The sequence below is a fragment of the Meriones unguiculatus genome, chromosome 4 (assembly GCF_030254825.1).
Source record: "Meriones unguiculatus strain TT.TT164.6M chromosome 4, Bangor_MerUng_6.1, whole genome shotgun sequence".
In the NCBI taxonomy this organism is placed as follows: domain Eukaryota; kingdom Metazoa; phylum Chordata; class Mammalia; order Rodentia; family Muridae; genus Meriones; species Meriones unguiculatus.
In genome coordinates, this window is record NC_083352.1 from 90,388,716 (window position 1) to 90,415,060 (window position 26,345).

Sequence of the window (26,345 nt, forward strand, 5' to 3'; positions counted from 1 at the left end):
TTTGTGTGTGTGTGTGTGTATGTGTGTGTGTGTGTGTATATGTTAATGTTATTGTTATTTTGAGATAGGATCTCAGTAGTCCAGGTTAGTTTCAAACTTGCAGTGATCCCCCTGCCTCTGCCTTTGGATTGCTGGGGTAACAGACCTATACCACCATGGCTGGCCTGTTCAGTTTTTTTTTTTTTTTTTTTTGCTTGTTTTTGTTTTTAAACCATCATTGATGTAGGTTTTTCAGGTAGGTGGCTCTTTAGGAAAGAAATGAACACACATTTTTTTTCCTTTGACTGTCTCTTGTGGTCTTTAAGACAGGAAGCCATAGCCTCTGTACAAGTTTCTATGCCAAGAAGAGCCATAATTTGGCCAATTGTTTTCAAGAACAGGCATATGAAACTTGGGAGTAGAAAAAAGATGCCATATGTTGTTCAGGGCCTCCAGGCCTTGTACTGTGAACCTCATGGCAAACCATCTAGAGGTATTGTCACCTCCCCACTCCACAGATGAGGAAACAAGGATACCCAGAGGCCCGAGCCATAGGGTCCTGACACTCTAGGGATGGAACAGGGGAAGCTGGTGTGCATCTGTGACCAGCATCTTCTAGACATGCAGAGCAGAGTCTGTGGAGAGTAATAGCTTGATTCTGAGTGTGAAACCCCCTTACTTCAGCGCCCCTGCTATTTACTCTTCTACTTACAGTGCTGGAATTGGCCGGACAGGAACATTCATTGTGATTGATATCCTTATTGACATCATTCGAGAGAAAGGTAGGTCCTTTGGAGGGCAAAAGGCTACAGTTCCTGTTTTCAGTTTGTGAAAGAAGAGTGCCAGGGAAAATAGCCAGGGAGAGAGAATTAGCAGGAGAAAGAGTCATGGAAATCTGGATGAGCTTCACTTTCAGTGAGTTCTCCTGTTTAGCTGTGGCTATATAGCAATGTCTTAGAGCTCTCATCCTATCACCATGCTTTCTGTTACCCATGTTACAAGGCCCCTCCAGCCACTCATTCCTTGCCTGTGGTGTGGTGTGGCATTCTCAGGAAGTGAGTGGCTTCTGACTCCAGCACTTTGTCCTGGCAGCTCCTGCCATTGTTCTGAGCATTGGCTCAGGAGTCCTGCCCTGCAGCCCCCATGGTTAGTGCTATGGGAAGGTACCAGCCCTGAGTCCCTGTCCACTGTGGGAAGTGGTGTGGAAAGCCAAGCAGCTCACCCTGCAGCTTTAGGGTCTGTGCTTTGCAGGTGTGGACTGTGACATCGACGTTCCTAAAACCATTCAGATGGTGCGGTCCCAGAGGTCAGGGATGGTCCAAACAGAAGCACAGTACCGGTTCATCTACATGGCCGTCCAGCATTACATTGAGACGCTGCAGCGCAGGATTGAGGAGGAACAGGTATGGAATGAGGAGATGACAATGGGCTCAGTTCCTTGCAGGTCACCTGGATTTGCTGTCTTAGAGCCGGAGCATGGGCTCTCTTTACCGGGTTAAAGTTAACAGATAAGGTTACCAGATTCCCACCCCAGTTGGCCTCGCTGGAAGCTTAGTCATCATCTTCTGCTGCCTAGCTCAGGGCAGTGTGTTGCCATCATCATGAGCTGACAGTTGAGGCTCTGCCACACAGAAAGGAAGTGACTTTGACATGCCAGGCTTAGAACTCAGGGCTGCAGTTTCCAGCCTGCTTCAGCTTTGATCTAGGCTGGTCTATCCTGATTCCATCTTGTAAAATGAATGCCTTCTTCTTAATAGAGCATGGCAGTTTGAACTACTAATTTAGCTGCATTGAAACAGTGAATTTCAATTTTAATAAGCTGTGCATAATGAAGAGTGTGCATTTGGAGCCTTTCCATGTGAGGCTATTCATAACAGACACAAAGCTGAGTTAATTAGATGTGCTGAGCTGAGGGAGATGAGGAGAGCTGTTCTTTTGGGGAGCTTTGCCTATTCCTCTCCCGAACCCCATTGTGCTGCAGCAGATGGGTAGTGTCTAAACACTAACCATGTTTGTCCTTTTTGTTTATGACTATTGCCTTCCAGCCAACCTGGTAGAGGGGACTCAGTGCATGTCACAGTGTGGCAGACTATCTCTTAATAGTTTTTTTTTTTTTTTTTTTTTAAGATAATCTTTGTAGCTGTGGCTAGCCTGAAACTCAATATGTGGACCAGGCTGGCCTTGAACTCAGAGATGCTCTTGCCTCTGCCTCCCAAGTGCTGGGCTCAAAGGTGTGCACCACTCTGCTTGGCCTGGAAGAATAGAAAGAGCTGTACCATTGGCCTTGAGTACCAGAGGGCCAAGGGCTACATAGTAAGACCCTGTTTCAAAAATAAACATACTTTTCTGTATATATATGATTTGGGCTAGGGATATAGCTCAGTTGGTAGGGTTCCTGCCTAGCACACAAAAACCATGGTTTGGATCCACAGTACCATGTAACCTGAAGTGGTGGTGTGTGCCTGCAATCTCAACTCTTGAGAGGCACAGACAGGTAGATCAGAAATTTAAAGTTATCTTTGGCTATGTATTGAGTTCCAGGTCAGTGTTAACTATGTAAGACCCTGTTGCCCAAACAACAATGAAAAAGGAAACCACCACCACACACAAAAAGTATCACCCCCCCAATTTTTTAATTTAATTTTAAATGTGTATGAGCCTGTGCCTGTGTGTAGGTATACTTGTGAGTGTGGGTGCACACAGATTCCACAAGGAGGGCAGGGGACCCCTTGAACCAGGATGCGCACTCTCCAACATTGTTGCTGGGAACTGAGCTTCCCTTTGTAGGAACACTTTGCACCCTTAACTGCCGCAGTGTGGCTCTGGCCTAAGCCCAACAGATTCTTAAATTAAGCAACAGGACAAAACTCATTTAGAATAATGAATTATTTCGAAATGCAGTAATTTTCCGACTTGGGATGAGTTAAGCCCTTTGGGAGTAAAAGAATGTTCTAGAGAAGGTTAAATGAAAACAAAGTGACAGTTGGGTGTACTGCCGTGGAAAAGGAAGGGGAGAGAGAGACAGACAAAGACAGAAAGAAAACACACACTTGCAAGCAAGCAAGAAATACACAGAAGGAGAGGGAGGGCAGGGACAAAGCTGTGTAGGGGACAGTCATGAGTGTCTTTATTTATAAAAGTGCTTCTTGCTGAAACAGTTTTTGTTTTTGTTTTTTTGAGACAGTGTTTTTCTGGGTAGCCCCTGCTGTCCTGGAACAGCTCTGTAGACCTGCCTGGCCTCCAGTTCAGTTCCTGTCTCCATGTGGTTCCACAGGAGGAACCCAGGGGAAGGAACCCAGGGGCATGTGAGCTAGGCAAGCAGGCTATCAACTGGGCTACATCTCTTGTTCCCAGAGTGACTTCCTGTGAAGTCTGTGAGCTGGAGCGAGCTCAGCCACTAAGAACCCTTGCCATTCTTTCACATTTCCTGAGTTCAGTTCTTATCACCCATGTTGGCAGGTATAGTAACAGCCTATAACTCCAGCTTCAGGAGATCTACTGCCTTCTTCTGGCTTCCAGAGGCACCTGATCCTAAGCAGCATGCACACAGACAGACACACCCATATATAAATGGAACAGAAACACAGACATCTGAGAACCACATAGACCATTGTTTGCTAGTTCAGATGTTGGCCAGTGGGAGCCTTCTGTGTTATTGTCACTTAGCTTGTATTTTCCACTTAGCACTTTATATGAATCTTTGCACGCAGTGTTCTCTTCTCCTCTGCTGTGTACTGTTTCAATATGTGCATATATCATGTTCTTTTGCTCTGATGGACATTTACAAAGAGCATCATGCCCAAGCCACCTGTACAGCTCTTAGATTTCCATGCAAGGATTTCCCAGTGAGACCCGGATACAGAGGGTCATCAAGTACATGCTTTTTGATATTTACCAAAGGCTAGCTAGTTAGTGTTGCTTTCACTGTTGAGAACCAAATAGCATCTTTTCTGTTTTCCAGTGCCAGACACTGAGCCCAGAGCATTGTGTAGGTTGGGTAGGAAGCACTTATTATTGAGCCATTATTATTCTCTGTTTGGCCCCCACTAGCAGCTGATGGTGGCTCCTAGGTGTGTGTCAGTTTTCAGTGTGGCCAAACTTCCTTCCTAACAGTGCCAGGGTACACGCAGTTACATCCACTGTTCCTTTGGTGGATTCCACTTTGAGAACTGCCAGTCCACAAGGGAATGTGAGAAAAGGTAACTGCCTAGTGGGGTGATGCAGTGAGTAAAAGCCCTTGCTGTACAAACCTGAGAAACCAAGCCCAGTCCTTACCATTATGGAGAGAGCCATCTCTACAGGGCTGTCTTCTGCTTTCTACACGTGTGGCATATGTGAGCCCTCACACATACAAATACATCAGGAGATGAGATTACATTTCTGTTGAATTTTCTTTGTTGGTTTCCTTGCCTTACCATTTCATTAGAGTAAAAATAACATTTCAGTTTTTTTGTTTGCTTGTTTGATTTCCCGAGATAGGGTTTCTCTGTGAAGCCTTAACTGTCTTGGAACTTACTCTGTAGACCAGGCTGGCCTCAAGCACACAGATATTCTATCTGCATGCCTCTGTCTCCCGAGTGCTGGGATTAAAGACGTGTGCCTGGCTTCAAAATAACATTTTAAGGTGCTGTGATCTTTTCTGAGGTTTATATATGGGGTTGGTTGTAGGGTTGGGGGAGTGTCCCCAGTGGTCAGCCACACGCCCAGCCATGTGCAAGAGCTCTAGGTGCCATTCCAATACTGCTAAATAAATAAAGTGCATTATTGTGCCTTCCATTACTGCGGGCATTTCTACTTGGAGTGACTCCTTCTAGAACTCCTTTCCTATTAATCTACTGAACAGTAGGCACACACATGCAGTGATTCGAGCTCCATGCAAAAGCAGTAAGGCCTCTAGCCCGGTTCAGTGGGCACTTCCTGCATCCCTTCAGCTCTGGGGGTTCTGCACTGCTCTCTCGGGTACTGGGCTGAGGAGGATCAGGCAAGCTCCTGGCAATTTGGTCAGCATGTTAGTGTTCTTAAGAGTCTGTCCTGTCCATCTGTCTTTCTCTTCTCTTTTGATAAAATAGTGTTTTTATGTATTCTAAAAAACAAACTCAGTCCTACTTACCTGTATTTTTTTTAACTTTCAGAAAAGCAAAAGGAAAGGACATGAATATACCAATATTAAATATTCCCTGGTGGACCAGGCAAGTGGTGATCAGAGTCCCCTGCCACCTTGCACCCCAACACCACCCTGTGCGGAGTAAGTAGTGATGCGACACCATAGCTCTCGTAGAAGCTTAGCAACAGTCATTTGCAGAACCTCCTTGTCACACTTGCTCACTGCACTGATAGTGCATGGGGGTGTTTGGGGCTGGGATCCCCCTAGGGACTGTGTGAACTGTGTCTAAACAGAGTTTCATGGCTCCCAATCAGTAGACACGTGCTGGGCTCTCCAGGATCCTGGGGTCTCTAAGCCTGTCAGGCCAGGGTTCTCTGGGGAAAATACAATTTTTCTTTTGTAGGGGCATTATTTCAGTGGACGGTGCTGTCCCATACAATGTGTTGTGACTCTTTGACAACTAGGAATAAATAAACTCTCTGTTCATGTATGGGCATGACTGTGATCTGCTTGTCAGGGTTTTTAAACCAAGGGTCAGAAAACCAAAGCCCACAGGCCTACCTTTGCTTTTTTAAAGGAGTTCTGATTTAAAAAGCAACCACTCCAAAGGGGCAGTCATTCCAGTGGAAATGACAGGCAGTTACAAATAGGCTTGATGTAAAAGAAGCCACAGGTGACTTGTGGACACACAGGAGAAGCTTGTTTTCCATGGCGGTCAGCACTCACAAAGGGGAAGCTCCAAGCTCTTTCCAAACACCAAGCAAAACCAGAAGGGCAGTGTCCAGCAGTGCTGAGGACAGTTCGTTTTAAAGGAACCGCTGTTGCACAGTGGTGGCTAAGCACATTGGTTCAGCTCTGCAGGACAGCTTGCCTCATAACTGCAGCCAGAGCCATAGGAGCACAGTCATGTCTGACCTTGCAGCTTGGAGAATTCCGCTTACGAAGCGCTCAGATCTCAGGCAAGATTTTGCGCCAGAGGCATTCAGCATGGTATCACCTTAATAGGGAATTTGGAAAGTACTTTACTGTGACATTCCCAGCATGTGAGTTGAACTAGAGATACACTCAGAAGCAGAGCGCTGAAGGACCCAGACAGTGTCAGACTCCAAGTAGGAGACTGAACTTTGGATGAAAAAAGGAAATTAGTCTCAGATCGTCATTATTTTTCATGGACACCAAATACTGCAAGGATTCACTTGTGTCCAGCAGCTCTGTAGGTCTCAGATGATTTAGTGTATCCAGCAGTGTGACTGCACCTCTGTGTCTGTTAGACAGACAGTCTTAAACCTAGAGCCACAGGCTGGTGCTTATAATTTCTTGAAAGCAAAATGTCTTGAGGCCATTTTGGGGTGAAGCACCCCAGTCCTCTGTGCTGGTGCTCTGTAGCCTACCACTGAAGACTCCCAAGAAAGGCGGTACTCAGTAGAATCCATGTGCACATTCAAGGAGACCTAGGTCCCTGCAACTTAAATGACAGTTTTAGGGCCGTTTGGCAAGGTTAGGACTGAAGTGTACTGTTAACCTCTCTCACTCACTGTGCTCCTTCTGTCACCCCAGTGCTTGATGTCTGCGAAGGCCCTCACACCATAACCCATTTGCCCCTCACATACAATGGCCTGGGAAAGAAAACCCCAACGCATAACATGTGGAGGGAATGTCCAGCCTGTGGAGTCGTCACAAACTGGTTCTTTCCAGAGGGCTTTGGCAGCTCCTGGTTTAAAGAAAAACACACCATGTGACTAGCAGCTGCATTATCTGTACCACAGCATCGCTATCTGTCATAACATTTACTTTTTCTTTACCCTGGAATCCCATTTGTTTGTTTCCGCTGTGGGTTTTTTAAGCCCCACTGACTTTAATATTGGCTCTACACAGCTCTGAGAGCAGCTAGAGACCTGTGTTTACCCTCTCTGTGTTAAACATGGAAATGAAATTGTGTGGCAAGGCTGTTCTCCTTGCCACCTCCCTCTGCTTGCTTTCTTCTGCTCCAGAAGGCTGACTGGGGACACTGGTGTTTCGAGTCGTTAGCTGCATTAACTTGCTGGGGAGCCTGCCCCCCTTCTCTCACGCTGCTGGGTATATGCCCTTCCTAGGAGGTTCACCTGTGACTGACAAGCCACTCTGCCACACCCTGTGTTGTCCTCAGATCCCAGGCCCTGGGGCTGCTCAGAGCTCTGATACCATCTTAACAGGAAGCTGGGCCCACCCTCAGATGCTTTAGTTCTTCATCCAAGGCACTGAAGGTGACTGGAGCCCTCACCTGTTCTGATGCCTCTGTTGGAAATGGCCACAGTTCCTGTCTGTGTGTACATGACCCAACTTCTCCTTTGCCCTCTGTCCACACTCCAGAAGGCACAGGGCTCAAGGCCTCTGCTGCTTTTCCAGTTTCGTAATGATATATGTGTGATGTCTGTTTTGAGAGTCAGCTCCTGGGTGAGAAGGGACTCTTAGCATAGCTGGGCCAGATGAGGCATGTCAGTTGAGGTAAATGTCTTTCTTCTCTGTGTGCAGAATGAGGGAGGACAGTGCTCGAGTCTACGAGAATGTGGGCCTCATGCAGCAGCAGAGGAGTTTCAGATGAACCCCACAGGCGGCAGCACACAGGTACTTACACACCAGGGCTTTCTGTGGGACTGTGATTCACAGCACATCTGGACCGGCAGATGATTAGTGCATGCAGAGCAAGATGTACTGTGATTGAGCTTTGCAAACCAGCCTCTTTTCTTGCCTTGTCCCTCTCCAGGCTGGGTTTGGTTTACAGTTCATTGAGCATTAAAATCAGATCAGTTAACTGTGGCTAGGGGTGGGGCTGGCACTTAGAGCAGTTGACAGGATGAGGCACAGTCATCACTGTGCCACAGAGAGAACTGGACTTGGGTGGCACATGCCCTGCTGTCTGGGAGCTGTTGGCATCAGGAGCAGGGATGCCTCTGAGGGTATGGGGTCCTGGACTCCCCTGGCTTTTGATTGGATCATTTCTCTGTGCAGTGCCTCCCTGGAAGTCATATGATAGGCCCACATACATGTTGCAGGCTTTTGTAGTAAATTAGAAATATACAGTATGGTATCACGCGTTGAAATTTCTGCCAGTGACAATGTAGTTCAGCAGAGAGCATTTGTCCAGCATGAGTGTGTTATATGCTTTTATGTGTGCGTCCTAAAAGTTGTAACTTCTTTCTTTCTTAGATGCGAACTTTCACCCCTTCCCCAAAAATGTCAAGAATAGACAGAACGTTTCCAAGACCCACGTGTTCAGAAGCTCGCCGGGGTTGACTGACTGCCCCCTGAGAAGCGAAGTTTGGAACCATTTGAAGAGCATGTGTCTAATTGGCACCTCTTCTCCTCAGCTAAGGAGAAACTGCTCTACGTTGTCGACAATGCTATTTTCATAGAATTGGTTTTGAGTTGTGGAAGCAGCTAAATTGTGCTCTGTATTTTGTATATTATGGGACTCAAATTCTAGTTATGGGCAGGATTTTCTTTGTTTCTTTTTTTGACCTTAGCAGATCTGATTTTTTTTTTTTTTCTTCCTCTCTCTTTGGGGAATCATGGACCCCTTGTAAGAAGAAAGGATTGGAGGAAATTCAGGAGCAGCCTCCCCGAAAAGCCAGCAGTTTGTAAAGCACTGCTCATCTTCCTGTGCTGCACGGGGCTCCCGATGCACTGGCCAGTGGTTGCTGAGGATCACTTATCATCACAGGGACTCACTGTTTAGCTCCAGGGGTCTGGAGACCAGGCTGTAGGGTTGCACCTGGCGAGGGCTGTCTGGCTGGGAAGGCACAAAGGCAGGCTTCACTTTTACAGCAAATCTGTGATGACATGCCTCAAGACCCAGCCATCCCTTAGGGGCCCGTCTGTCCACACCATGGCATTGGAGATTCTTTGTGCTCCCTGCAGATGCATGTTGGGGCACATTCAACACAGACTGACCTAGTCAAGGACAGTTCACTTTGGTGGCTTCTTTAGTGAAATGATCATTCACCCATTGTATGAGAGGGTCAAGGGATAGAAAGTCATGGCTGGAAGGCTGTGGGAATTGCCATATAAGAAGTCTTTCCTCTGAAGATGACTCCTTGGCTTCAGGTGTGGAGAGAGAAGCTGTTCTGGGAAAAGTGACCATGTTGTCTTTGCACTGGAGTCACCATCTTATATTAGTAAGACCCCTGGCATTGGTCCTCACTTGTTCCTGACTGACACCACCCCACCCCATTCTTCAGTCTGATCTGGATTGCATGAGCCCCACTGTCCTGTGGTGGTCACTTGGGAAGTTGGCAGCATGGCTGAGACACTGGGCTTCTGTCTCAATGTGTTGTCTTCCAGGTTTCTTCTCCTGGGTGTCTGTAGCCTCACCAGCAGGGTGGCTGGGCCCTTATGTGTTCCCTAGGGCACAAATGCAGAGGTGACCAGGCCTTCTTCAGATTCAGACCTAGAATGACCGTGATTTCTTCTTTGGCTGCCTGTGAGGGAATCAGGCTCAGCCTGAGGTGTAAAGTGGAGGTGCCATGCTCTTGGACCACCAGTCTGTCAGACAGCCTCAGCCTGTGCCGGGGAAGCAAGTGGCTGCAGTTAGCAAGAGCTAAGACTGCTTATAGTAGCTGGTGTAAGCTGTCAGATGGGAAATGGATAGCAGACCTTCTAGAAGCTTCTGAGCCTATTTTTCTGGCACCGCATGTGTGCTGCATCATCTGTACATGAAGACTGGGGGTGGCAGTGTAGAGGACACATGGGAACTCATTTCTTAAGCACCACAGATGGGTGAAGGTGATGCTTCTTGGGCCTTGGCTGAGTGAGAAGAGTGGGGGTCCTGGCCAGGCCACCTGTCAGGTCCAGTCAGCCTCTTCTCTAACCAGGCAGCAGGATTTGCTAATGTTCTGCCCTAAGTGCCTTCTCCAGAGATGCCCCTCTGCCCCTCTCCCTTGAGAGCGTGTTTCAAGAGCTTCCGGATTGATGCTCATGACCAAATAATGGCACGGTCTCCGCTTGCATTATTCTTGCTTTAGTTCCTGAAAGGAAGGATTGGACTCTGCCCTGCAGTCGCTCCTTTCTGAGGCCTCCCACTCCCTGTCAGTCTAGGTAGTTGGGGAGTACAGGGCCCACCATCTTCTTAGCATGTGTGTTGATCCTTGCCCCTTTTCCACTGAACTCAGAATTGCTCAGAGCACAGCATGGCCTGGCAGTGTTCCCTTATCAGGAACTTGGAGACTCCTGTCTTCTTGGCAAGCCTGGAACAAACAGCATTTCCAGCCAGGATCCTGAATCCTCTTCTTTTTATTTAGCACATCATTACAATGAACCGTGTTGAGGTTGGTGGTAATGTTTAGACTCTGGACTTTGGGGACTAACTGTCACCAGCACATAGAGGTTAGCTGAGCAGCTGATCTCCTGAGTTAACATTTCTGCCTGCCAGGAGCAGAAAGACCTGTTCTTGGTCCACTGTGTTCAGGACAGCAAGTGTTTTCCTTCAGTTTCCCCTCCCAGAAGCCAACCAGCTGTCACCCCAACAGGGAAACAGATTCTTAAGAGTCCCTAGGTCTCCTGGATCTGTGCAGTATGGTAGGAGGTGGTTGCAGGGTCTCAGGAGAGGGCATTCTGTGTTGGAGGTGGGTGTGGTGTCTAGGAAGATGACGTATTGCTGGTGTGGATTTGAAATAGTGGAAATGAAAGTTGCATAGGTGGTTCATGAGCAAGTTGGAGGGCAGAGGGCCAGAGCAGCCAGCGTGTGAACATCGGCTTCCTGGGCATGGAGGAACAGCACTGAGCAGACTGGACATTGCAACATGGTCCCCTCACTGCTGAGCCTTTTGAGTCAGAAGCCTAGGGTTTTATATTGGGGGAGAAATGGTCTAGCGCATGGTATTGGTTTCTAGAAAGCTATACTTCAGAGTCTTAATGGCCTGTCAACACGGGCATGTGGCCCTCTTGATGCCCTAGGTTAACCTCTGCCATTACAGTTGGTGTCTTTCTAATGGCGAAATGGGGGTTAGAAAACAGCGGCCTTGAACAGATCAGAAGTGAGCAGCTTTATTTCTAGGGGTTTTTCTGGGAGTTCAAGAACATAAGCCTTGTTTCCCTGCGCTGGGACTGAGGTAGGTACACTAATGAGGGAGACAGACTGCAGGCGGAGGCAGGCGCAGGCTCCACCAACCTGCCTATTGTTGGAGCCATTTTACAGCACAGTTGCTCTGGCTTCAGATGCCTTAGGGTCTGTGCTAGCCCACCTTTTTGTTGAATCTTTTTCCCCTTCTTGGAAAGATAAGCTCCCGAGTAGAGCTTATGACATCTCCCATCACTAGCAGCTTGCTGCTTTTTCAGAGTGGGCGGGACACAGGGGAGAGCAGAGAGCAGTTGCTGTCAGTCCTGTAAAACTTGGTTGTGCATCAAACTAATTTTCACAACTTTTCCTCCTAAATCTCAATTGTGGGATTAATCATTTGCCTCTTTATTTATGACCTAGTTGTGACTCTTTCATTAATAAAAGCTAATGGGAAAGGCCCTTCCCTGAAGCCAATGACTAGACTCACCTTAACTTCCCCACAGCAAATGAAGCATCAGGCAGAGTATTAAAGAAATATAATATTTTATTGATAAATCTGTCCTTTAAAAGGAACATGTTTTTGGGTGTCATCATTTTGGTGTGAATCATGTAAATGTTGGCTGTTTGCTGTTTATTACACTTTAGTGTCAGGAGACGCACTCAGCTGGCTTTCTGCCCACGCATATTGTGTAGTCTGCGATTTTTTAAAAGTGACATTAACAGAATAGTTCATGTAGAGAAACCTCAGAGGTTGTCTCCTCCCCACCTGTGTCATGAGTGTCAGCTGCTTTCTTAGCTGAAGTCGTCAGAGTATATCTGCATATACTCCGTGTATCATCAGAGGCAGTGTATTTGTGAGCTGTCTGGAACTGAAAATTAGAATAAAACCATTTTCTTGTATTGTGGTGTTTGTCATTTGCACTGTTGTCATGTATAGGGGAGGAGTGGTGAGAAGAAGTGGGATGATGGCTCAGTTGGCCTGTCACACAGTAGTGCCTCAGGCTGCAGGTTCTGCTAGAAGGCTTTTGTAATGCAGTGTGAGTGACTTGGCACCTCAGGGTCTCGGTGCTGACCTGCCCTTTGTGGCTTCCAGCAACCCAAAACTGCGTCCATTGTGGGAATGACCAGGGAACACAGGGTTGTCTGAGCAGTGGGACAACACTGCCCTTGGGGACTTTGGTGTTCCCTGTACAAGTCACATCCAAGCAAGGGTGCTGTCTTTATTTTGTAGCCTTGGAGGGGGAACCTTGGGCTAGGCACCCATGTTAGCACTGAGCCCATACTGACATTTTGCTTGGGGGTTCCAGAAATGCTTTCTACTGCTGAGCCATCACCTCTAGCTCTAGGCCATGCTCCTCTGACCACAGCATGTACTGGACAGAAAGAAATTATTTCATGAACATCCAGGTAAGTACTTGTTTGTTCTCTGGTGGAAAGGGAAGGCATTGGGGTACTTACACTATAAAATGCCACAGTCCTTAGGGTCCAGTCCAGTCATACCGTGAAGATGATTGGAGTCAGCCAGTCAGTTGGCTGAAAACACAGATTGATTGCCTTCTAAATGCCAGGTTCTGAGCCATGCCAGACAGGTGGACAGTAACCACCACCACCACCCCAACTCCCCCAACAGCACACAGATTGGAGGCAGCTAGTGGTGATGTTACTACCTAATTATGCAGCAGGGTTGAGACCTTAATGGGATGAGGAAGGAAGGGGAGCCGGGAAACTGGTTTGATGCACTACTGGTCTATCGGAGCCTTATTCCTGAGATCCCAGGCTGTATGTGGTGGGCAGTGGCGATGAAAGAGCCTACCAGTGCTGTGCCGCTCCAGGATGGGCAGATGAATGCAGTTCCCAGAGGAGATACAAGCAACACCTGTCCCTTTCTCATAAGGTCTCAGTGGAGTTCATTCTAGCCAACCAATGAATTTACTGGGCACCTTACAGAGTGAGTGGTGGGTGACTGGCAATGTAAAGTCTACACCCAGCATGGATAATGGCTCCCAACAGCTGCAGGTGGAGCCCCGATCAGTTAATTCCCCCAGCCTTTAATACCTTAGCAGCTGCCGAGGGCACCAAGACCATCTTCAGTTAGGGAGGAAATACCTGCAGAAGGCCAGGGAGACCCAGGGAGACCCAGGGCACTCCTCACACCTTCCCTGTGAGGGAGGGTCAACAGTCCATAAACCACATGTGAGGGGCTTGCAAGAGGCACAGCTAACCTGAGGAAGATGGCTGCTGTTCTGCTTTAGGGACCAAATTCTCCAGCAAGGAGTCCATAGCTGTTGGATTAGATTGCCTTTCCAAAGAGAAGTTCCTGACCCAAGTACCCACTGTGTGGTCCCATCTCACATCTGCTTACTGTCATTCCATGTTATGAACCCCTGAAAGGGGACCTTGGTCTTGAGAGCTTTCACTGAAGACACCCCTTCCCCGACTGGTTCAGATTCCAAACATTAGAGTTTGCACAATAACTGAGCTAGGCTTTTACAGTGATAATAGTTGTCCCCATTTGTTTTTCTGTTGCTGTGACACACCCTGACTAAGAATGACTTGGAAAGGAAAGGGTTTACTTGGCAGTTTCCATCATCAAGGGAAACCAATGCATGAATTCCAGGAGCTTGAAATAGAAACTGTAGAACACTGTTTACTGTCTTGCTCCCTCTGGCTTGTTGAGCTGCCTTTTTTTTTTTTTTTTTAAATACACCCCAGGCCCACCTGCCTAATGATGGCACCACTCAATGGGCAGAGCCCTCTTACAGTACAGTCTGCCCACAGCCCAGTTTGATGGAGGTGATCCCTCAGTTGAGGCTCCCTCTTCCAGTTGGTCAAATCACAGTTTTCTCATGGATGGGTGTGAGCCACCATGTGGTTGCTGGGAATATGAACTAGGGACCTTTGGAAGAGCAGACGGCGCTCTTAACCTCTGAGCCACCTCTCTAGCCCTGTAAATCACGGTTATCAAAGCTTGTTATTCATGCCATGCGAGGCCCAACTATTTAAAGCCCCAAATACCATCGTGATCAGAAGTATACTGGGGAGCATGGGGAATGGATGATGAATGAGCTCAGGAGTGCAGTTTGATGAGAGCAATAAAACCTAATGGTCTGTAGCACGGGGATGATGATGGTTGACAGCAATTAATTGTGTATTTCAGAATCGCTAATTGTGAGGATTTTGAGTGCTCCCTAACACCTAACATGTTTAATGTGATGGATATGCCGCCTATCTCAATCTGACCACACAGTGTACACCAGATTGAAATATCACCGTAACCCCAGAAAGAGGTCGAATTATATGTCTTTTTTCTTTCTTTTTTTTTTTTTAATTTAAGAATATAGCTACTGAAATAGCAAGCAAACTGGGTGTGGTGGCACATGCTTGTAATCTTGGGAGGTGGAGGCAGGATGGGAGTTCAAGGTCATCCTCAGGCTCTGTCTCAATAAAACAAAGCAAATCAAAAGTTACAAGGAAGTATCCCTGTAGGTCAAAGCCTGGTTGCAGTTCACAGGCACACGAGCCTAAAGTTTTCTCTCTCTCTGGACAGAACGTGTTTTGTTTTGCTTTTAAACAGTCTCACAATGAGGCCCTGGTTGTCCTGGAACTTGGCTCTGTAGACCAAGGCTGGCCTTGAACTCAGAGATCTGCCTGCCTGCTGGAATTAAAGACACCTGCCACCATGACAGCAGGAACAGCTTTATACTGAAACCTATAATAATTATACTGGAAATAATTTGGGGTTCAAATCCTCTACTTAGAAAATGTTCAACCCCAAGACAGGTTAGTCTTTCCTGCCTTCAAGAGGCACAATGCAGATCTGTCACTTGGTTGAAGGTTCCTTGGAATCGAGCCTTGAACTCCTGCCCTCCTGCTGGGATGACAGCCATGTGATAGCACACCTGGCACAAAACTTCCTTTTGCAGCCCTGAGGGTGGGACCCAGGACAAATGGTGCAAAGCACTCTACCTCAGAGCAACAGTGCCCAGATTATTTTTACAATGTATTTCCATAGCTGGGTGGTGGTGGTGCTCGTCTTAAATCCCAGCACCCAGGAGCCAGAGGCAAGTGGATCTCTGTGAGTTTGAGGCCAGCCTGGTCGTCAGAGCTAGTTCCAGGGCAGCCAGGATTACACAGAAAAACCCTGTTTCAAAAATCAAAATAAAACTTGCTTTAAAATTTCATTTATGTGTATATGTGCCTGCCATGTCTGCAGTGCTCATGGAGGCCAGCAGAGGGTGTCAGATTCCCCTGGAGCTGGATTTACAGGTAGTTGAGGGCCACCAGGTATGTTCTGGGAATCAAATACCATCTTTACAAGGGGAACCAATGCTCTCAAACTCTGAGCTACCTCTCTGACCCTTATGTTTTACATTTCTTCATTTTCGTGTGTCTTAGTTAGGGTTTTATTGTAGTGAAGTGACGCTGTAACCACAGCAACTCTTACAAAGGAAAACATCTAATTGGGGCTGGCTTACATTTTCAGAGGTTTAGTCCATTATCGTCATGGCAGGAAGCATGGCAGCATGCAAGCAGACATGATGCAGGAACGGGAGCTGAGAGTTCTGCATCTTGATCCAAAGGCAGCGGAAGGAGACTGTCACGTTGAGCTTTTATATGAGATCTCAAAGCCTTTCTCCAGCAGGGCCACACCTACTCCAACAAGGCAGCACCTAATAGTGCCACCCCAAGCAAGCACATGAACCTGCGGGAGCCAAAGCTATTCAAACGGCCACATTCCACTCCCTGGCCCCCGTGGGTTTGTAGCTATAACAATACAAAATGCATTTAGTCCAACTTCAAAAGTCCCCGTAGTCTGCCACAGTCTCAACAATGTTTAAAATTCTAAAGTTCAATGTCCCTTTTGAGATTAATGCAATCTCTTAATTGTAATACCCTATAAAATCAAAATAAAAACATCACAGGATATAAATGACCACTTCAAAACATCATAGGAAGTACTGGACCAAAGCAGGACTGAAAACCAGCTAGGCAGACTCCAAACTCTGCATCTCCATGTCTGATGTCAGCTGCTTTCAGCTTTGTTGGCTGAAGCCTGCTTCTTTCTCTTGGGCTGGTCTCACTCCCTGTAAGCAGCTTTCAATGCTCTGTCACCCCTGACACTTTGGGGTCTCCAACGCAACTTTGCTGCTTCTTGTTCCAATGTCTAGGATCCATATATGATCTTCTGGGCTCCTCCAAAGGGCTTGGGTCACTTCTCCAGCTCTGGCCTCTGGAGCACTCTAGGCTCTGGCTGGCTCCACTGCTGCTGCTGTTCTTGATGGTCATCCCACGGTACTGCCATCTTCAATACACTGGAGTCTTCTGCTGCAACTAGGCTGCATGTTCACCAATAGCCTTTTATAGGCTCTCTTCGTGGTGTCAAGCCTCAACTTCTTTGCAGGATCCCTCAGTCCTGGGCCTTCAATTGCCACTGAGGCTGCACCAATGGCTTCTCCTGGCCTCTCACAGTGCCAAGCCTCAGCTGCTCTCCATGACCCCTTCATGCCCTCAAAACCAGTGCCACCAGGGTGACTCTTACACATTATGGAGACTGGCTGCTAGCACGAGGTCTCTCTCACCGCTTCTCTGTGCCCCCAGGAAACACTTCCCAGAAGATTTCACCTCATTGATGCTGGTCTGTTCTTAATCACCACTGACTTCTTAGCTCCAGCTCACCAGCATCAGCTGTCCCAGTAACCCTTTCTATTCTTGACTCTAAAGCCAGAACCATGTGGCTGAAGCTGCCAAGTTCTGCTGATTGCTGTGGCTGGAACATGGTCCTCTTGTTCTATTGTGTCTTCAGCAGCTTTCTCTTTTCAATGGTTTCCTTCATTGCCTAAGCTTGGCTGCCCTGGAACGTGCTCTGTAAACCGAGGTTGAACTCATGAGGTTGAACTCTGCATGCCTCTGTTTTCTGAGTGCTGGGATTAGAGGCATGTGCTACCATGCCTGGACATAAGATTTCTTTAGCGGGAACTTGCTCTGTACTAGGCTGGCCTTGAACTCAGAGATCTGCTTACCTGTATCTCCTGGGATATAAAAGGGTGTACCATCACACCTGGACCTAAGCTTTTCTTTAATTCCTTTTCACAAGATCTTTATAAATTCCGGATTGTAGTTCATTATAGATATAGTCAAGTTGACAACTGAGAATTGCCATCACAATCCATCCCTTGTCAATTTGACACACAATCATATCTCCTTGTGTCCAAATGAAAACAGTAAATAGGTCATAATAATGCCTAACATGATACACTATCCCTCATATTAACTAACTGCAAACACATAGTAAATTTAGACTAGATAGCAATGTCCCCTTTCAACATCCTTTACACAAGATGGAAGCTTCACTGAGTGAAATTTTACCCTGAGGTCATCCCTCCCTTAATCTGTTTATCTCCTTGAACACAGAATTTAGCTCCATTCCACTTTCTGGTACCCCTTTAAGACTTGAACCGTACATTTTGTACTTTTACTTTCTAAGCTTGCTACACTTGATTAAAACACTCTTTATGGGGCTGGAGAGATGGCTCAGAGGTTAAGAGCACTGCTTGCTCTTCCAGAGGTTCTGAGTTCAATTCCTAGCAACCACATTGTGGCTCACAACCATCTATAATGAAATCTGGTGCCCTCTCCTGGCTTTCAGGTGTACATGCAGGCAGAACACTGTATATATAATAAAATAAATAAATCTTAAAAAAATCACTCTTCATAAGAGTGAACCACAGGACAGAGTCTATGCTAGGCTGTTTTGATATTTCCTTCTTAAAGCAATTAATCTAAATTGCTTCACTTTAGCTCCAGACAGACTTTTCATACAAGGGCAAAAAGCAGCCATATTCCTCACCAAAATATCACAAGAATCATCTCTAGGTAACATACTAAAACTCTTCAGCCCAGTGCAGTGGCACACACCTGTAATCCCTGCACTCTGGGAAACAGAGTCAGGTGGATCTCTGTGAGTTTGAGGCCAGCTTGGTCTACACAGAGAAACTCTGTCTTAAAAAACAAACAAACAACAACCCCCCCTTTTTTTCCGAAACCTCATGAGCCAGGCCTCCACAGTTAGATCACCCTCAGCACCACCGTCTTCCATGCTTCTACTAATACAACCCGTTAAGCCCCACTTAAAGTATTCCACTACTTTCCAAAGTCCCCAAATCCATGTTCCTCCAAACAAAAGCATGGCCAGGCCTGTCACAGCAGTACCCCAGGCCCTGGCACCGACTTCTGTCTTAGTTTGGGTTTTATTGCTGTGAAGAGGCACCATGACCAAGGCAACTCTTATAAAGGAAAGCATTTAATTGGGGCTGGCTTACAGTTTCAGAGGTTTAGTCCATTATCATCATGACAGCAAGCATGGCAGCTCACAGGCAGACATGGCACTGGAGCAGGAGCTGAGAGTGCTACATCTCCAGAAACTGCCTCTATGGTGACACACTTCCTCCAACAAGGCCACACCTACTCTAACAAGGCCACATCTCCTAAAGGTGTCATTTTCTATTGGTCAATCGTTCAAACACATGAATCTATGGTGGCCGAAACTATTCAAACCACCACAGTGTGTATGTGTGTGGAGGTGAGGCGTTCACGTGTGCTGTCACATGCATGTGGAGGTCAGAGGACAATTTGTGGGACTCAGTTCTCTTCTGCCCCAAGAATCTTGGGATCATTGGCTTACCAAATGTCCAGGCTATAGAGCAGACTGGGATCCAAAGACAGGATCTTAAAAAAAAAAAAAAACAACAACAACCAAGGCAAACAATCTCACAGATGCCTGGGAAGCAGCTTCAGATATTCTTAGATACCACGCCTGTCGCCCCAGCTTGTGGAACCCCAAAGCACTTGCCAGATCCCTGTAACCATGGGGAGAGATGGCAACGGAAAGAGGAAGATGCTGAAATTAGTCTTCTCGCGCGCTGCGGGTGTCGGAGTCTTGACAGATTTCTAGGCTCGAAGAAAGTCATGTTTATCTTCATTCACAGAGCTTCCGTTGTTGTCCTGTCACACTGAAGTGGGTTCCACACGGAAGCTTGGAACCTTCTTTCACAATGCTGGTGTGGGGAGCACCCCCACCTCCGGCTCCTGTGGCCTGAGCATTGGGAGAGCATGGGGCAGCTATCGGCAAAAACTCAATAGCTAGACTCCATGCTTGGGGTTGTACCCCAAAGTGTAGAATGTCCATTTGGTGAAACTAGATCCTTGTAATGCATCCCGTGAGCAGATGAACATGGGATGTTAATGTCCTAGTACTGAGGATGGTCCCCAGCCCAAGCCATGGGCTTTTGACAAGGTTTACAGTCCAGACATGGAGTCTGTAGAGATGGATCAGCAATTAAGAGCATTTGCTGCTCTTCTAGAGGACAAAGATTTGGTGGATCCTAGCCCCCACATGTCTGTAACTCCAGGTTTAGGGGACACAGGTTCTGGCTTCCACCTGGCCTTCTCTCCTCTTCTGCACAGCATGCACACATTGCACATACAGACATGCATAACACTCAAACACACGAAAACGATCTTGGAGAAGGGGCCCCTTTCCCTCCTTCTTTCCCTCCTCCTCCTGTCCCCTCCTCCTCTGCCCTTTTCCCTTTCTCCCCCTCTTCTGAAAGCTCCCCTTTCCCCATCCTCTCCACCTGCTTCCTTTTCTTCCTCCTCCTCCCTCTTTTTTCTTCCTATCCTTCCTCTTCTTTCTTCTTCTCCTTGTTGTCCTCGTCCTCTTCCTCGTCCTCTTTCTTGTCTTCCTCCTCTTCTTCTACATCGGGGGTGGGGGTGGGGGGCAGTGGCACATGCCTGCAATCCCAGCACTCAGGGAGGCAGAGCTAGGCAGATTGCTGTGAATTTGAGGTCATTCTGGTCCAGGAGAGCCAGGGCTACACAGAGAAACCCTGTCTGTCTCGAAAAACCAAACCAAACCAAACCAAACCAAATCAAAACCACACACACACACACAAAGAAACAAACAAAAACTTGCTGTTCTCCTGCCTCATCCTCTCCAGTTCTAAAATGATGGCTTGTACTACTGTGCTCAACTTTAATTGTTTTCTTCTAGATGAGGAACCCAGACCCTGAGAGAGGAGAGCTAAGTGGCTCAACTTCTATCAGAGGCATCTCTACTACTGGTTTCATTTTCCCAGTCTGAGCCTGGCATTATTACTAAAATTGTGTGTTTGTGTATGTGAGCAATTGTATCTGTGAGCATGTGTGTACCTCAGGTATCATTCCTCAGGAGCTATCCACCTTGGTTTCTGAGACAGGGTCTCTCATGGGCCTAGAGCTTGCCCAATAGAGCAGGCTGGCTGGCTTGCCAGACCCTCCTGTTTCTGCCTCCCCAGGGCTGGGCTGTGCGTGGACAGGATGATACTGAGGCAACTTCAAGCAGGAAGCTGCATCCCTGACTGTTCCAGGGGTTTGGAACCCTCTGCCTCTGTTTTTGAGGCTTCTTCTCCTTCATGGTCTTCCCCACCCCCTTTTGGAGCAAGTTCACCCCAATGAGAGGACAATGTTTGCATAATCTGAATAACAATTTTTGCATAATAGCAGCTGGTATGTAAATGGTGCCAACGGCTTTCTCTCCAGATTCTTAATCACCCATTTAGCCATCCAGTAAGAAAGAGCTAAGAGGCTGGGACAGAAAACATTTACGGAAGACAGAAGGAATCAAGTGGGGGCTCCCCAGCATTTCTAACAAAAACTTAATTTTGAAAATGATTCTCTGGCCCTGCGAGGTGGATCAGCAGGTAAAGTCGCTTGCTGACAAAACTGATGACCTGGGCTTGAGCCCCACACGGTGGAGGGAGAGAATTGCTCTGAAAATTGTCTTTGACTTCCATCTCTCTCTCTCTCTCTCTGGGGAAATGGGAAAAAATTAATAAAATGTAATAAAAAAGGGAAATTTTCATTTATTTATTTATTTATTTATTTATTTATTCACTGGGCATGGTGGGGCATGCCTGCTATCCCAGCACTCAAAAGGTGGAGGGAGGCAAGAGATCAGAAGTTCAAGGCTAACCTGGGCTACGAGATCCTGTCTCAGCACGAAACAAAAAGCCTATCAAGCATGTGTGTGTGTGCGCATGTTCCCAAGCTCATGTACGACTGTGTGTACTCACATGCATGTGGACGGAGGTCGGAGGTCCATGTCACGTGTCTTCCTCACTCATTCTCCATTTTAGTTCTTGAAGGAGAGTATCTCACGCTGAACCTGAGCTATCCAATTTAGCTAACCTGGCTGGCTAGCAACCCTCAGGGATCCTTGGATTTCCACCTTATGTTTACTAGGGAATGGTAAATTGCCACACCCAACTTTCTACAGGAGGACCTGAGACTGAACTCAGGTCCTAGTGCTTTCACGGCAAATTCTTTACCTCCAGAGCCTCTCTCAGCCTCCTCACGTCCACTCTTTTTTTTTTTCCCCAACAAAATATTTTTATTGATTATTTGGAAATTTCACATCATGCACCCCGATCACACTCATTTCCTAGTCCTCCAAGATCTACCTGCTATACTTTAATACCCCCCAAAAAGAAGGAGGAGGAGGAGGAGGAAGAAGAAAAACCAAGTCCAATTTGCAATGTCCATATACTCACTGGAGAATGGTCACACTCTTGGTGGCCAGCCCCTTAAAGAAAACTGACTCCTTCCCCACCTGCATCCCCCCCCCCCAGAAGCCATCAATTGTGGAGAACTACACCAGCATCCTTACCACATTTTTTTTTCCTTATTACAATTTTAAGAGTTCTCTTCCATGTTTTTTTCTGTCTAAACTGTTACTTTCTTGTGGGGGGAGGGAAGGAGGGTTGTCACGGAAGCCTTCTCTGTCCCTGCTCCTCAACTGTGAAGCCACAGGAGATGGACACAGGAGGTTGAAGAAAGTTTTGACATGCAATAGCCCCAAGGGAAGGTCTGTGATGTGCCTAAGATTGGGAATGTGCTAGGGGTTGAACTCCATCCCATATGGACTCAGGGTAATTCTGTTGGTTCTACTGACTACATCCTGAACTGCCTGCAGCTGCCCGGCCACCTCCACCCTGTGCTCAGGCTATGGTACCCTCTTGCCTGCTCAGGCCCTTTATACCACCATCCACCCCATAGGCTTCTCAGCCCAGCAGCCCTGAGGGAGGCTGGGTCCTTCTGCTCAGCATTCTTCTGTGACTCCCATCCTCCCTTGACTGACAAGCCTCCTTGGTTGCTCTGTGTCCTTACCTTTTTCTGTATGTCCCTCGGTGGGCTTCAGTCACAACGGGACTTCTTACCTTCCTTAATCAGACCAGGCATGCTCCAGCCTCGGGGCCTTTGCTCAGTCTGTTCCCTATGTCTAGAACACCCTTCCTCAAATATCCACGTAGGCTTATTTCCTGTCAGGTTCCAGGAGTCGTCTTGTTTGCTCCCTTTTGAGTATGGTTTTTAAAATCATAACTGTTTCCAACCACCCTGATTCCCCCTTTTAGTTCTCTGCCCCAACAGTTGCTCACTTGCTCCCTCCCTTAAGTTGCACGTGGCCCACTTTTCTTGGGTGGGGCATCCGCCTCACTCTACAAAGCATCAGACCTTACTGGCTCTGTGGTACCCTAGAAGAAGGAGCAGCTGGTGCCTGGCATGGCTGGGGCTCCGTCCAGACTCATCAAATGGGAGCCCCTGAGGCATTGTTCCCTTGACACATGCTCAGTGATGCCTCCCTAGGTGGATCTCTTGTCTTGCAGAATTCGTCAGCATTGCCATCGCTTGCTGTGGTCAGTCTTAATTCTCTCTGCCTGGTGTGGCATAGCATGCTATCCTGGGTTTTTCTGGTTTTGTTTTGGGAATTTTTTTGAGATTGGGTCTCATGTAGTCTAGGCTACCCTGAAACTCATTATGTGGCAGAGTCTGGCCTTGAACTCCTGGGATTATACTGGGATTATAGGCCTGCACCACCACACTACCCACGCCATATCTGGAGCCTTCTTGTAGGTTTAAAAACATAATTAATGAAATTTGAGCTAGGGTCTCACTGTGTAGCCCTGGTTGGCTTAGAGCTCACTATCTAGACCAGGCTGGCTTTGAACTCAAAGAGATCCGCCTGCCTCTGCTCCCCAGTGCTGGGATTAAAGATGTGCTCCACCACAAATGGCTTGCAGTGTTTCTTTCTTTTGTCTTATTTTTAGTTGCTTCTGTGTGTACATATGCATGTGTCCAGGTGCCTTTGAAGGCCAGAAAAGGACATCAAATCCCCTGGAGTTGGAGCTACAGGTGGTTGGGAGCCCCCAGAATGGGCGCTGGGGCCAAACTGGGGTCCTGCACTAGAGCGTCTGTGCTCTTAACCACTGAGCCATCTCTCCAGGTAACTCTTGTGGTTTTAATATGTTTCTTGATGCTCTAGGGAACTCAGGTGTGAGAGACAGTGATCTCACATCAGCTAAACTCAGAGCGCCAAGAAGAATCTGCCCACCTGTCCTGGGAAAATGGGAAATAGGCCTTTGATCTGGGATAGAATCAGACAAACAGCTCCCACAGAGCAAATCAGCAGCTGCTCTGTGTCCCAGGTTTGATGTTTGGGGCTAATTTAAACCCAGGAAATGGCAGGCTTATTAATAAACAGCCGGGTGGTGGTAGTGGTGTGGGGTGGTGCTGGCGGTGGCGGTGGTGTGTGTGTGTGTGTGTGTGTGTGTGTGTAAAGACAGCCTTAGAATCTTGATTGAAAAGGCCACATATTTAGCATCCAAAATAGGACCCTGCTTAGCGTTCTGCTGTGCTCATTTGCAAATTAAGGGAGGCATTGTTTTAAAAATAATTGAGTCTAATTTTCAAGTTTGGGAGATGGCTCCGCACTGGCTTAAAACATCCTTATGATGCGCCAAATGTGGCCTGCGCTTGGCTGCTAAGCTGGGCTGGCTGTTTGTGCACATTCAGAGGCTCAGTGGACTGAGCTGCTGCTGGAGCCGTCGTCACAGAAGAATGGCCTCTCTAGCCTCAAGGATAGCCTCAGCTACAAAACAAGTTTGTGGCCAGTCTAGGCTACATGACAATCTGTTTAAAAAAAAAAAAGAAAGAAAGGTAATAGCTAGGATCTCCAAGTTATATTTAGGGTTCTCTGTGAACCTTTGGAGTTCTGTCCTTTAGAGATTTTTGAAGCCATCTAACTTAACCCCCTACCCTCATTTTATGGATATGAGAATGAATGCTCAGAGAGGTGCAGGGATTTGTCTAAGGCCACACAGCGAGGCAGCGACAGAACTCACATTTGAGCTCACTCCTCTTCCAGCCTCAGCAGTTGTGTTTTCCCTTAAACTCATCATGTCCCATATTTAATCACGTGTTTGAGTACAGCATCTGCACAATGCCTTACTACTGTTTGCTTAATGTTATCTCCCGTTTTTAAATTTTTTATTTCATTTTTATTAATTAGTTTATTCACTTTGTATCCCAGCTGTAGCCCCTCCCCCCCAACCCCACCTCTCCTCCCCCATCCCACCTCCCCTCCCTCTTCTTCTCCTGTGCCCCTCCCCCATCTCCCGGTATAAAATCAATTTGTTTTGAAACTGTGAAGACACCGGGGCTGGCAAGATGGATCAGGAGGTAATGGTGCTTGCCGCCAAGCCTGACGACCTGAGTTTGACTCCTAGACCCCACACGGAGGAAGGAGAGAGAACCGACTCCCCAAAGCTGAAAGCTGCACTCTGAGCTGCCCCCCCCAGCACACCCACAGGCAGCACACAAAATAAATGTAGTAAAACTTTTCAAAAGACATCTCCTGGACAAGGAAAACCTACCACAAATATAAATGGACAATTCTGATTGCTCACCGGACTAGAAAGCAAGTGAAAATTAAAAGAAGACAAATAAACAGCATTAGGAAGCTCCAGCTGGGCAACTGTGATGGCTGAAACCCTGTCCTGGTTAGCTTCCTCTTGTCACCTTGACACAACCTATAGTCACCTGTTGAGGGAGTCTCACCTGGGGGATTGCCCAGACCAGACTGACCTGTGGCCTTGTCTGTGAGGCAGTCTTGATTGCTAAATAATGGAGGAGGGCCCAGCCCCCTGAGGGTAGCACCATTCCTAGGCAGGGGTCCTGGGCTGTATCAGAAAGCTAGTTGAGTAGGCCGGAGAGTGAACCAGCAAGCAGCCTTTCTCCATAGCCTCTCCTTTGCTTTCTTGGCTGTGAGTGAGTTCCTGCCTTGACTTCTTAAATGACGGGTTGGGACCATATGGCTGTTGACCAAGCTGACTTTAGTCAGAGTGTTTTATCACAGGAACCAGATCCTTTCTCTTGTGGAATGAGAGCCAGCAGCTGCTCTGAACCACAGCTAACATCCCTGGGTGTCCAGGGGTGCCTAAAGCCCAGGCTCTCTCTTTGCTAAAAGTAGAACATCTAGCACCTCGTAGCACCATCCTGAGACTTGCAGGGTCAGGCTCACCCTTACAACTGGAAGGGGATGGAGAAGGATGGGTTTCCCCTGTGACTGTACTGTATCCTTTCTCAAGCTGTTTCAAGGCTCCGGGGCCTCCTAATGGAGGCCTCGTCTTCCCCTGCCTCCTACCCAACACTGATGTCAGGTGAGGGCAGTTAAGACCCTACTATAATTCTACAAGTTGAGCTGTTTCCTGATCCACTGAGGTGGGAGGAGCCTCTTACCTCCCACTCCCGCTGCTGCTGTGAACTCTGCCAGGCCTTTCCCACTGCTATGGATCCTTCCCTTGCAAACTGTGAGTCAAAATAAATGACTCCCCTTTTAATTTGCTTGACAGGAATTTTGTCACAATGAGAAAAGTGACAGGCAAATGGCTCCCACAGGCTGGTAGGAGTCGGCTTCCACCTTGGACCTTCTGCAGAAGGTGACAGTCTTCTATGGTGGCCAGCCCCCAAGATTTTCCCAAGAGGGCCACTCAGAGAGGCTCAGCAGGGTCCGGTGGTCACTGCTCTCCTCAGAGCATGGGGGAAAGCAAGTCTCCTCCAACATGCTCCTTCGGAGGTTCCTGAAGCAGGCGAGGAGGACAAGGAGGAGGAGGTGGGGAAGGAGGGAAAATGGAAGACAGTCTAGCTCTCACTGGAGAGTGTGTGGCTAAGACTGGTTGCCCCCAGTGTTGCTTCAGCCATAATTTCTTGGACCACCAACATTGATAGGCCAGTGAGCCTCCCAGAAGGAAGACCATGATTTTATCCTCTTTTGAGGCTAGGCGACACCTCATCTTGGATGATGCAGATGGGACTTGCCGGGGTCTCCCAGAGACCTCTAAAAGGCTGCTGTTGTGG

The 26,345-nt window shown here is 47.5% G+C and overlaps 1 protein-coding gene across 2 annotated transcripts in view; it reads left to right on the forward strand.

The window, feature by feature from the left end:
- Positions 1-12,017, forward strand: part of Ptpn11 (protein tyrosine phosphatase non-receptor type 11) — a 57,809-nt gene extending 45,792 nt beyond the window's left edge. For both annotated transcript variants that reach the window (XM_021633174.2, XM_021633175.2), the window contains exons 12-16: positions 694-761; positions 1,231-1,382; positions 5,112-5,224; positions 7,595-7,687; positions 8,270-12,017. In XM_021633174.2, the coding sequence (XP_021488849.1) occupies positions 694-761; positions 1,231-1,382; positions 5,112-5,224; positions 7,595-7,664 (403 nt within the window). In that variant the 3' untranslated portion in view covers positions 7,665-7,687; positions 8,270-12,017. The remainder of the gene's footprint in view (positions 1-693; positions 762-1,230; positions 1,383-5,111; positions 5,225-7,594; positions 7,688-8,269) is intronic.
- The last annotated feature ends 14,328 nt before the right edge of the window (positions 12,018-26,345 follow it).